Here is a 12,507-nt window from a genome sequence, read left to right as displayed (position 1 = left end):
CTAATTTGCTTCTGCTGTTCCTCCCTGAAAGACATTACCAGGTGATACTTTATGTCAAGATACTGCGGGTATCAGTTGACTTTTTTTTTTTCTTTTAGCTTATAACCAAATGAAATGTGGAAAGAATAAAAAAAGAAGAAAAAGCTGAACTATTGCTGTTTTGAAGAACTTCTCAGTTAAGAAAACAGAGCTAAAACCAATCCATTCCATACAAAAAATTCTGGGTGTGTGTTTTATGCAGGTTCCACAAAGGAATTGATCGAGAGCTGCTGTGGAGCCGGACAACAGTGGGCTATAGACAACGGGGAGTGCACAGAGATCCCTGTAAGTGGAATGGATGGTGATATTTGCAGGTACGTAAGGCAAAACTAACACAGAGAGCAGCCCTTTAGAAGAAATGAACTGATTGTACAATTTGTGGGTTGTCCAGAAGACATTGTATAGATTGTTGGTGCCCTGGCCATATGTCATGGCAAATGAGAAAGATTTCCCTTTCCCCAAGATCTAATCTAAACAAAAGCCTTTTAAGGTTTCTTTTCCTCTCTGACGGGCCGGTGCGGGAGGACCACGCATTTCAATAATGCTGCTGGTACCAGCAGCATCTGGTCAGCCTGAAGGTGCCAGGTTCAAACTGCACGGCAAGAAAAGGAAGTTGGGAGCAGAGGAACGGGGACAACAGGTCACACTGGCTGAAGTTCATCCCATCTCTCCCTCCTAGTCTGAAACAGGCTTTGGGGAGGGGTGAAGGTAAAGTTGTCAGAGGTTCACAGCCTATAACCTAAGCCAGATGGGTTTCTCTAAGAGTGATCCCAACATTTTCAGCGGTAAAAAAATTTGGCATAATCAGTTTTGTCAAAGTTACTGTTGTTGCGCCTTTCTGAAGTTAGTGAGAGGTTAATAAAACCTGCCTTCCCCCGCTCCCCTAGTTCTGGCATGACATAGCTGGCACGTGCCAACTGTCTGTGGAGTAAAGACAGATTAAAAAATTCCAGCCTTGGCCTAAGGAGGTGCAAATCCAATACATTAATGAGTTGCACCTGCAGATCTGAGGCTGGATTTAGATGAAAAAGCCAGATCCTAAACGTTTCAATCCCTGCGAATATACTGGGATTAAGAGAAGAGGTCAGGAGCTGTTTTACTTTCAGAACTTCAGTTGTCTCCCACTTTTAACAATTTAAACCCAACCTGCAGATAACGCTGTGTAAAGACAGCGTTTCACGTAAGAGAGTGTTTGGATTCGTGGCCTCAGAACCTGCTCCCACCGGGAGGTGTGCGGGCGTGCAGAGCTGCTCACCCTGCACCGACCCAGCCCTCGAGCACCGGTCTGGGAGCCAGCAAGGAACACAAGCTCCCGGCAGTCTGCCAGGAGCAAAACTCATTTTCTAAAGAGTTTAAAAAGCAGGTGATCGATACTAATTGCAGTGCTGGGTTAACAGTTGGACTCAATGATCTTCAAGGTCTTTTTCTACCTAAACCTTGCTATGATTGTTAAAATCAGTTGTGGTTCTGCCCAGGGTATTCTCTATAAATACTTGGGGGTTACGGGTGACCATCGCTGAGCTGAGAGATCGATTCTTTCAGCTGGGGCAAGCAAGCGAAGCCTCCCCTTCATCTGCTGAGGCTGTGGATTGTTTATGGAGAGGAGGCATGTTGGGGTGACTCCTGCTCCCAAATGCCATTTTGGGGGCTTCAAGTGGCAAAAACTTAAATGTTAAAGCTACTCATTGACGTATCTTGATGTCCCGGACATCGATGTCCCAACTTGGCCTCTGTCTATGCAGCGAGCAAGATCACTAACAGCAGGAGGGGATCTAAGACTCCCTACGATGGAGTAGCGACATGAGTGAACTTAAAGTAAAGCAAGTTCCAGGAAATCCTTAGGTAGCCAGCTGACAGCCAGATGTAAAGATACTCCCAGAGTTTGTACTGCTGGCTGTGCCAGAAATAGGATTAGATGATTAGACTAGATGAAATCTCATCGGACCCAGTACAGTGGTTTTTATCTCATAATTGATGTATTTTATCACAGCAATGTTTATCAGGGTGGCATTTACAAGTATGAATCTTGCTTTTTTTTTTTGCTGACGCTGTGTCCCAGTTAGAAACTCTCATCAGTTTTAATACATTGACGTCATTTCACTGATCTTAACTCGTTAACTCCTTCCCTAAAGCCAAAGTGTTATGAGTCTTCTTTGAGCCAACGTGGTCCGTGATGTGTAAGTTTGTGAAGAAGAAACAAGAGAACGTGGTTATTTCTGTTTGTACCGAATTCATCTTCTGGTAATAGAGTGGTTGAAACCGAGCTGTGCAGGTAGTTGAAAAAAAATGCTAAAATCAAAAATGGCCAGTGATACTCCAGTGCTCCAGACAGTACTGTTGCTATTTTGTATTTCCTACATGAACAGAATTTCTCAAGGCTGAATGTCACATTTCAGAAGAATGTGAATCTGCGGGGAACTCGGTATTTCAGCCCAGTAAACACTTTGCACGTGTGAAAATGCTTCTAGCGGCATTTTGTCTTTTCTACAAACAATAATAACTTTCAGGGGGTTTTTTAATTCTTTTTATTGAAAGTTTGGATGTCCTATGTAAGCGATAATAGTTAAATTACTGGAGTTTGGATATATTTGGTTAATAACTATTCATTGCTCCAAAAAGCAGCATTTCTCCAGCTGGCAATTAATACTGGATCTGAAAACTAACTTCCTTGAAAATGAAGTGTGTGGAGGTGGTAATCCCATTCCTGTAATCAACTGCAAACCAATGCTTCCTGCTTACACCTCTCTTATGCTATCGAGCGTAAAAATATTAACGTAGAGTTGACACAAGAGGCCGTTGGTATCAGGAAAGTGGCCAAGTGGCTGTCGCTGTCTACTTTCTACCAGAATAAGAGACATCCCTTCCTTTTTTTTTTTTCGCCTTTCTTTTTTCTTTTTTCTTTTTTTCCCTTCTTTCCTTTTCATCTTCTTTCCTACTTTTCTTTTTTTTTCTTTTTTTTCTTCTTTTTTTAATTGAAACATTAAGATGAAAGCGGTGAATTGGAAATCTTTTCTCCTCATGGGGTAAAGGCAAAGGGCCAGTGTGATTTTGTCTGCCCTTTCGGATATGAACGGAGGAGTCCTCACACCTCTTGGAAGGGGCAGGGGGGTGGAAATCCACTGTAGAGTTGAAAATAGTAGGGAAAAACATCTTGTTATTCCAGTGGACATCTATTAAATTTCCTTTAGGAATTTGCCATTTAGATTTTTTTATCTGTTTCCGTGAATCTTGTTAAAATGTTTGATTTGAGGAGCCATATATAGGAAATGTCCGTTCCCAAAGTGCTTCATATCCAGCGATCAAGTCACCCGTAACCTTCTCATTGATAACCCGAGTTAGAGGAAAACTTAAATGCTGAGTTACAGTCTGTAGGGCTTTAAAGGAGAGTTTCGAGGGGGTTTGTGATGTGACACTGTCCAGATCTCCAGGCATCAGTGTGTGCAGGAGCGTTTCCCTTTCCCCACTTTCCGGGGAAGAAGTTTTCTGCCCGTTTTCTGGTTTTGAAACCTTTCTGCTCCCTCCTGAGCAGCAAAACGTGGGCACTGCTGCCCAAACATGGGTGAACTCGGAGGGATATTGGTGACCGGACTTCGAGAGACCTAAATGCAAGACTTCTCGAGCATTTATCAGTGCGTCTTTTTGTTACAAGCGAGAAAAAAATAAATCTTTCCTGCAAAGGTCAGCAAGTACCACCTGTGTTACGCTGGTAGTGACAACTTGTAGTGACACACGAGAGACCGAATCTGAGGAGTGGGTTGGGAATCCAGTCGACCCGGGTGGTGGTTGGGTTTTTTCGCTCAGTGTGAGTGAAGGCTTGCTCGCCGCGCTCCTTTGCAGGGTCGCTCAGAAGCAGTGCTGCGTCTCCGCCGTGAAGGAGAACGCCTGCCTGGCTGGCATGATCGCTGCCAAGGAGGGGGATGCCTGCGGACCGGAGGACAGTGATCCCTGCGGAGGCTCCCCGTACAAGGTAAGATGTTCTGATGCTTCGGTTTTGGCCCGAAAATGAGGTGTCCTCACTGCCCCAAGTTTAGCAATAATTCTGTTGCGGAGCATGGGAAATTGTAAAGTTGCAGGATCGCAGCCTGCGGTGACGCTGTTTGTGTTTAGGGTTAAAACTTCACAGTAGTGTTGTCTTGAGTTATCTCTATCTCTGTTTTTAAGATTTATCGCCCTGTATTACTTTTTCTTCCTCGCTTTGGAAATAGCTGAAAAGACAGGTTTTATATCTGTGGGGTAGAGGAATTTAGGGAATGGTAGGACAAAATTTAATTGAAGATAAAATGTGAAACCCATTAGAGAACAGTTTGCTTGGCTACAGCGTTGAACTGCGGCCTCGTTTCTCGGTTAAACAAAACGACGGGCTAGAGGAACAAGCATTTTAGATGATGATGGAAGCTTTTCTTCATAAGCGAAGGCAGAACCATTAACGAATGGCTCACATCACGAATCATGAGCCACAGCCTCAGCTTATATAAATGAGATTTGCTTTATGAGAATCAGCAGAGCCAAACCAATTTAAACCAGTTTGAAGATTCAGCATCTTGCTGGCTTGCTTGTCTTGTTTTTTACCAGGAGGGCGCATTTCAGAATTGATTTCCCTCTGATAATAATTTACATAGCTATAGCTAAGCTTAAGTGCTGCTTCCGTTGCCTCAGCAGGAAGCTGATTAGTTCTGTCCTTATACGTGGGCGATTCTTGCGGATAATTGTTCACTGGAAAAATGAAACACATGGACATTCTACTGCGGAGTTTAAAGTTTAATTAGCTACTCCAATTTGTCATTTTCAGAACTCTTCTTTACTTGGGTCTGGAGCATTCCATTAGACTAAGAAGGGAATTTGTGCATTTGGGAGAAGACGTTAATATTTCTGAAGTGTGACAGAATTATTATTCTTAGGTTTTCACCGTGGATCTTTCTCATGCCAGACAGAGCACAAGCTGTAGAGTAAGTCTTATCACACATGCCTTTCCCCAGCAAGAAGTGGAGAGGGAAGACTTCATCATTCCTGTCTGAACTGAGACAACTTACAAAATACTCTCCTGGAATGGCTCCTTGTGCCAATTCCAATATAATGCTTTCCTTCATGAGAAACCGTCTGAAATGGTAAAATTTTTGCAGGAACTACTAGCTACTCCAGCTACTGCTTGAGGGGAAAAAAAAAAAAAAGAAAAAGTAATAAATACTGAGACTGTTGAGATTTTAAGAAAGGCTTTCTGCTTTTATTATAGTAAAACATTCTTTCAGAGGTGACCTCGCATAGAGTGCTGACAGCATATAGCAGTGTCTGCCTTGATCTGCTCCCCTGTTAGTGACCGCTGTGTCTGGGCGTCATAAATCAAAGAAGTTTGCCTGGAATGTGGGAAGATAAATTCCTTGCCCCAAAGCCTTTGCAAGACATTGTCCTGCCAGAAACCAGGGGCTTTACTTCCAGGTAGCAAAAACCTGGAGGTCTTCTTTGGGCATTTAGGTGTGGGATCCTTACTTCTGCTTCAAGATGAATGCAGCAGAGCAAGTTCTTTAGTCCAGGTATTCAGCTTGTGTTCAAAACATGTAATCTTAGGCTGCTTTTGTTTGTTATTTGCTCTAATACTAAAAGCACATATTTAGGGACTCTTGTAGTGGGTGGAGACGCTGCCACGGCAAATCCAATTCTGCTGGATTCCAGCAAAGACATTTTTGAGAGGAGCATAGGAAGTTGTGAGTGAAAATAGTTGTATTTGTTACCGAATTCGTTGCAGAATTCTGGTTGAGTTCAAAAGGGAGCTAGCAGAAGATGAAGACATTCCATTTTTCTGCATTTTAGAATGAACTTTTCTCAAACAAGTTTTTCTATTGGAAAATGAGACACTTGTGTTCATCTGGCAAATGTGTGAACCCAGAAATGTATGGCTGATTTAATACTCCGTGTGATGCCTGCACATGGGCTAAATGGTGAATCAAAACTCAAACTGGAAAAAAGCTGTATATTCTTCAAGGCAAATATTCCTTAATTTTAAAATACTTCAGTAAAAACATCTTTTATCTTTAACTTTTTCTGTTTTGCATATTGAAGCTGAAAAAAATGTACCAGAACTAAAAATATTTACAGAAAGTAGGATTTTCAGCTCATAAAATTTTGAATTTGAGGATTCTTGATTTGGGGAGAATGCAAACAGGATTTTTCTCTTTTGTAGCGTGACCTCAATGCATTATAATTGGTTCTTTTTTTAATACTTCTTTTGAAAAGATGATTTAGCTCATTTGGTATCAAAACCAACCCATGATCTTCAAGACCTCTGCTGTATATTTTCCACAGTCATGTATTTGGGCACGTAAAGGCAGCTCTTCATGGCTGCGCATACTTGCAAATGTGAGTAATGTCTCCTGCGGATGATATTTGGGGATTTTGCAGATTAGAAAGCAGGGAGGTAAAACATGAGCTGTAGGCATGCAAGGGTACATATTGCGTGTGAAATGCTCGAGAAAACCTAAAGCTGCAGGGTTGAAATCGTAACAAAAGTGCTTCAACGAATGGGTTGAGCTGCTAGTGGACAAATTTCGCCATCCTCCTGCTGGAGACAGGCTCTGGTTTGACCTGAATGCCCATCTAGGATTGCATCTAAAATATATAAGGGATGTCAGGACACTTAACGTTTAAATCCAGGCAGGCGTCTTCCATTCGCATACGGCTCCGTATGTCTCTGTAGCAGAGACTTACAACTCCCCAGCGTCCTTGCTTCGTTAGGTACCCACCATGCGTCCGCAGTGTGGACTTCTTGGGTTTGGTATGATTGATCTGATGTATTTTTGGGGCCTGGCTGTGCCACAGATTTGTACATGACGGAGTAAAGCACAGCTCGGTTTTTGTCTGCCACCAGCAGCAGAGGAAACGGGAGGAGAGACTAGATTTCAGCCATGCCCCGTTGTATCAACCTGTCACTGATGAACTTGATGAACTTGGGAAAGCAAAGGAAGGCAAATAGTTCATAAAATATACCGTGGCCTTTCTCTAGCCACTGTCTCAGTGGGGTGCTGTCCAGGACAGGTAGTTAAAGGTCACAGTACGTTTGCAGGGCAGTGGCGCACAGAAGGAAGTGCTCACTGAGCTCAGCTGTTGCTCCTCATGCCTACACAAGGTATTTCCAATTCCTTTCACATTGCATCAAACAACTCGCCTTTTTTTTTCATTGAGGTCTAATGCAAAGAGGTATAAACCTGAATTACTTTGTTCATGACATGCTGTATGCAAAGCAGCGGCTGTGTGCGAGAGCTAGAGAGGTGATGGGCGGCACGACTTCCTCGCGTGTGAGGTCGCCGATATCGACGTCGCAGCGAGACTTTGTGCTGGCGCCCGGCTGCAAGCTGATGCGTTTTGTGCAGGATGGCGAAACCCAGCCCAAGGAAAGCTTTGACGTTTGCAACTGTCTAAACCCTTACGTGCTTTTCCAGATGCCCCGCTGCTAGAGAAAGTGCAGATCAGCGCCGGGTATGTTGTGGGCTCGTCCCTGAAGTGGGCTGCAGTAAGTCCTTGTTACTCATAGTCTCCTCCTCTTCCAGCAATGCTGTGACTGCTGTAACCTGGGCCTGCGGCTGAAGAGTGAGGGGAAAACCTGTGAGTCCAACATCAACCTGGGCTATCCCTGCAGCCACGTGATGCTGTCCTGCTGCGAAGGGGGAGATCACTTCATCCACCCAGAAATAAAAAGGCATCCTGAACCTTTGCCAACAGTGACGCCTGAGAAGGGTAAGTGTCCAAGGGTTCATTTCGACCCAGCTGAGACCTTGCTGAGTGAGGAAGCTTGCTTGGATGTGTTTAAGAAAAGCTGACTGAGAACCTTGCTCAACAATTAATTTTAGTGTCGCAGAAAGTCTCATCAGGCTTGGTCGGAAAATGAAAAGGATGGTGCTTCTGCCGGTGTTTCAGAGCAGTAGGTGGGATGGCCGTGTCAGTGCTGAGTGGGTCAGAAGTAGCCAATAAATTAGTGATGGTGTTGAAAAGAGTTTCCAAAGCAACCGGCTAAGTTTTTCGTGTGAAATTAGAAATTCAGCATGATTCTCCAATGGAGCCAGCTTCAAATAGTTGAAATAGCAATAGCAGTGGTGTTAGTGGTCAGTGTGAAAGATGGGCTTGTGAGATCCCAGGGTCACCCTGCTTCTCTTTGGCTTCTGTGAAAAGTTTGTCCCTTCAGCCTTATGGAAGGAGTTGGTGGACTTTCATCACAGTGGTCTAATCATCGGGATGGGTTCCTTTGTTTGTGTCTTGGAGTAACTGGTTTGGGTTCCTTTGCTTGTGTCTTGGAGATTTGACTGTACCTGGAGTTTGTGTGACAGGACACTCTGTACCATATGGCCCCAGTGCTAAAACACCTGCTAGAGAAACAGCAAGTGTTGTTCTGTTGTAGTTTCCGAGACGGAAGATCACAACGAAGCCTTGTCCATCAGTAATGAAGCTGAACTGTCAAATAACCTGCCTGGAGATGACCTGGATGAATGTCTGATGTACGGTGGGGAACTCTGTCAGCATTTGTGTATAAACACCGTGGGCTCCTACAAGTGTTCGTGTTTTCCAGAATTCACTTTGCAAGATGATGGGACCAGCTGCTCTCCAGGTGAGGAAATGGGGAGGAAAAACCGTGAGCGACTGCGTCTTTCTGCCGCCTGCACTGACCCACCAAGTCTTTCTTCAGTTTCGCTCTCGTTTCTGTGAGGTTTTTTTATGGGTGTCGATGCATGGGCATTTTCTATGTAAGTTGGACAGGTTAATAATGTAAAGAAAACCAACCATGTAGGAAACCTAATTATGCCTTATTTTTGTGAATCGATGGCATGCGATCAGGGTGGTATTTAAAATGTTCAAACCAAGACTGTTCTCACTTCTCAGAAGAGGGTTTGTAAAGACTGTTAATGAGACACCTTTTCTTCTGAGACCTATTTTGTACTTTACAGTTAGCCTTCCTTTAGATAAACTTTACTCAGTTCAGACAGACAGCGTTGCTTCCTGAACTTTTTTGATTTTTATCTGAAACCATTAACATCTTTCAGCGATCCAAAATCTAAACTTATCGAGTGCCGTGGAAGTCTTGAAAGGAAAGTCTCTTGTGTTGTAATTGTTTTGATGTCTGGAATTCTCCAATGGCAAGATTTCGAATCAGATAACCCAGAAAGCTGAAATCTTGTATTAGTTACAGGTGCTTTCAGTTATTTAACAAGCAAAATAAATGTTGCCTTCCAATGACAAAATTGCTTAGGCTCCAGATACTTTCTGCCCAAGTTAAACAATGAGCACTCATCATGTCGTGCTTCTCAACGCGATGTTACCACGCTTACATCAGTAACGCCCTTGACCGTGTTTCTGCGGCGGCTGCCTGCTCTGTTGTGTGTATATTAAAATTTGGATGAAGGAAACTAATCCAAAAGAGGCAAAGAAAAGCGTTCCTATTTTAGCACTGCAGCGTTTGGCTCGATCGCTCACCTGGAGCGTGCGTGTGTGTTCGGTTTTGCTTTGCTTTCCTTCTCCCGCTGCTCGTTCTGTGCAGACCGGGGTTAAACACATCTCATATCCAAGGAGTCCATGTTCTTGGCAGATCTGCAAGGCTGCAGCGCCCGTGGCCGGGCCAAAGACTGTCGAGGGGTTTGCAAACCAGGGCAGAGGGCAGGAGACAGTGAGAGAGGGTCGTGCTGGAGTCCTGGGTCCAGCTCGAGGCTGGGCGAGGGTGGTGCTGGGGCAGGGCACCTCGCTAGCCTCGCCTGGCTAGCCCCTCCATATTCTGCTTGCCAGCGGCGCCTCCCACTTCTCTTTTTTCCTTGGTGTGCGTGCACGTCTCTCCATCCTGGGGTCTGTGCTTGGAAACCAGGGCAGTCGGTGTTCGGTCTCATACTGTTGGTAGTTTTTACTTCTGTGATTGGATAGAACGGGTTTGGATTTGCACGTGTCCCAGTGCATTTCCTCCTCTCTGATGGGCTTTGAATGGTTTTGTATTTACCTTTTTGTTTTTTAAAATGAGTCATGCTTTTTCATGAGGCTTGGAAGAAGCGATGTTCTCGCCACGGCTCTGTGAGAGGAGGAGAAAGCATACGTTGATGAAACTTCAAAATCTTCTTCTTGCTTCTCTCTTTCTCGGGAAATCATTCATAAGCCACAAGCACGTGACTTTTATTTACCTCTGTGTCACAGCCCATTATATGTCTGTGATTTCTTCTTTTTTTATTATTTAAATGAAACCACTCCTCCCATACCCCAAAGCTGTATTGCAGTCACACTTTGTCTTTTAACATTGCCACTGTTTGGTGGCTCACGCTTGGCTCCAGGTGACACTTGAGCTCAAATCAATGGGTACAGGAGACATCCCTCTTAAGGAAGAATTTAGCTTTATGGATTTAGGCTTCCATTTTGATGGAGTAAATAAACTGGATTACTCCTACTGTTGTAACAGAGCTTTTTCCTTATTTTTTTTTCCCCTTTAACATTACTGTTTGCTGAAAAGCTAAATGACAGATAGGACCTGTCATGTTTTCTGTTTGGCTGCGTAAAAGTTATCTCAGAGTATCCTGTGTTTGTGAAGGTGAGCGTCTGCTTTTCTACTTTTATCTGTGTTGAAACAGGATGCACAGAATAAGTTTAAAGACTTGTTTGGGGTTCAGCTTCACCCCCCCCGCCCCCATACGCCAAATGAAAGACAACCGCTGTCTTTACAATGCAGATGCATTTTAAAAAATAAAATTAATTCTGCATCTGACTGCTCACTTCTGTGCATAGGCAGTTCTCCACGGCACCAGAATGTTTCCTCCTACAAACCACGATGGAGTGGGATGACTGGGACCGGGTCCCTTGCTATGGGGTGTCTGGTGGAGATGATGCTATCCCTGATCCATCTCCCCTTCCCTTGCCTTACAGATCCAGACAGAGGACAGGTGACAAGGCTGGAAGCAGAAACCACCATTCCTCCGGCAGCCTCTCCTTCTCCACCTATTCTCGTTGTGTCCTTACAAGAAGAGCAGGATAAGTGTAAAGGTATGTCGGAGGTGTAAACCGCAGACACAGGTGAGCGAGGAGTCTTCAGGCAGCCGGAATAAAATTCCGTGCCTCCCTTCGCCAGTCGGATTTCAGCGCACGCCCTCGATTTGTTACCTCTGGCCTGAGGCTGAGGAATCGCCAGGGGAATCCCGAGGAAGGAATTTGGGGCTGTACTCTGATTTGAGGGTTAATAACCCGCTTTAGGTTTGAGGTGAGCCCTGCAGCTGTGCAGCGTAAGGCGAACAACGCGCGTCGGAGTGGCGCAGGGCTGTTTCTGGGTAATAGGAGGGTTGTAAGGAGTGAATAGCACTGCCTGTTTCCAAACTGCATTCCTCATCGCCTGACCTGGGACTGGATTTGGACGACCCGGAGGCTTTTAACTTCAGCTGGTGTGTGCTATGAACGCCAATATTAGTTTGCAATTTTACTTTCTGTAGATAACGGCCCCTGCAAGCAGGTCTGCACCGTTGTGGAACGAAACGCTGTGTGTTCTTGTTTGGCTGGATACACTATCATGGCTGATGGCATTTCTTGTGAAGGTAAGTGCCTCATGCTCACCACAGAGACACAGTTAAACCGCTTTTAGATCGATCCCATTGATTTCATACCCCGAGGTGTTTCTCTAAGGGCTCCTTGTTCTCGGTGTTGTGAGTTGCACATGGCAGCGCAGTGACCATGTGGCAGAGGGAACACCGGTTCTGCTTCACAGCTAACCCCTCCAGCACGTCTGTCCAGCGGGTCTGTTAGCTGGGGACTTCAGGTGAAGGCAAGCCTGGATTTGTGCTCTTTTTCCCCTGGCATTCCAGTTTTTTTTTTATCAGCCCTCCTGATTTCTCTTCCTCCCTGGACACACAGCTTTTCTTCCTGAGAATGGGAGCTGCCAGCAGGATGGGGGCACCTTTGCCGTCCTCAGGAGCGCCCCTCAGAGCTACAGCTCTGCCCTGTCACCTGTTTGGTTTGGGTTTATTTCTGCTTGCCTTCAAAACCTGAATTCAGCGAGGCTTCACTGCTACAAAGTGCGTGCCGTTGTGAGCTGGTCCAGCTCCGTGCGTTTCACTCGACAGGGAAGCTCAGGCCTCCACGATGATCACCAGTAAATTCCAAAGCTGCACCATGATCATTCACATTATTTAGTTTTTAATTGGACATGCTTGGGTATATTTGCCTAGGAAAGATTTGGGGGTCAGAAGCAATTCCCTGTGACATACCTGTATTATGAATCTCTAAGTATGGGAGCAATAACCGCCAGCAGCAAATGCATGTAGAAGCTCAGAATTGCTCACAAGTGATCCACGTCCCTCTCAACCTCAGATCTTATTGAGTCACAAATCATTTTTGTGAAATTCCAGATAGTGTTTGAAGAAAATGGGAATTTAATATCACCAGATAAAATATTTACTGTTCATTGCTTGCCCAAGTGTGGTGGGACCTAATTTGATTAATTAATGGGAGAATCAAAAGGGGCATTCCAAG

At 44.7% G+C, this 12,507-nt stretch overlaps 1 protein-coding gene across 1 annotated transcript in view; it reads left to right on the top strand.

Moving 5' to 3' along the window:
* Positions 1-241: 241 nt before the first annotated feature.
* LOC104280778 (fibulin-2-like) overlaps positions 242-12,507 on the top strand; it is a gene marked incomplete at its 5' end in the record, with an annotated part of 33,578 nt that continues 21,312 nt past the window's right edge. The window contains 6 exon segments of the mRNA XM_009878543.1: positions 242-353; positions 3,877-4,006; positions 7,578-7,764; positions 8,423-8,629; positions 10,915-11,031; positions 11,472-11,573. Coding sequence (XP_009876845.1) covers positions 242-353; positions 3,877-4,006; positions 7,578-7,764; positions 8,423-8,629; positions 10,915-11,031; positions 11,472-11,573 — 855 coding nt within the window.

Source organism: Apaloderma vittatum, unplaced genomic scaffold (genome assembly GCF_000703405.1).
Source record: "Apaloderma vittatum isolate BGI_N311 unplaced genomic scaffold, ASM70340v1 scaffold14751, whole genome shotgun sequence".
Lineage (NCBI taxonomy): Eukaryota > Metazoa > Chordata > Aves > Trogoniformes > Trogonidae > Apaloderma > Apaloderma vittatum.
The sequence above is the reverse complement of the archived record's forward strand: the minus strand, read 5'-3'. Positions and strand labels throughout refer to the sequence as shown.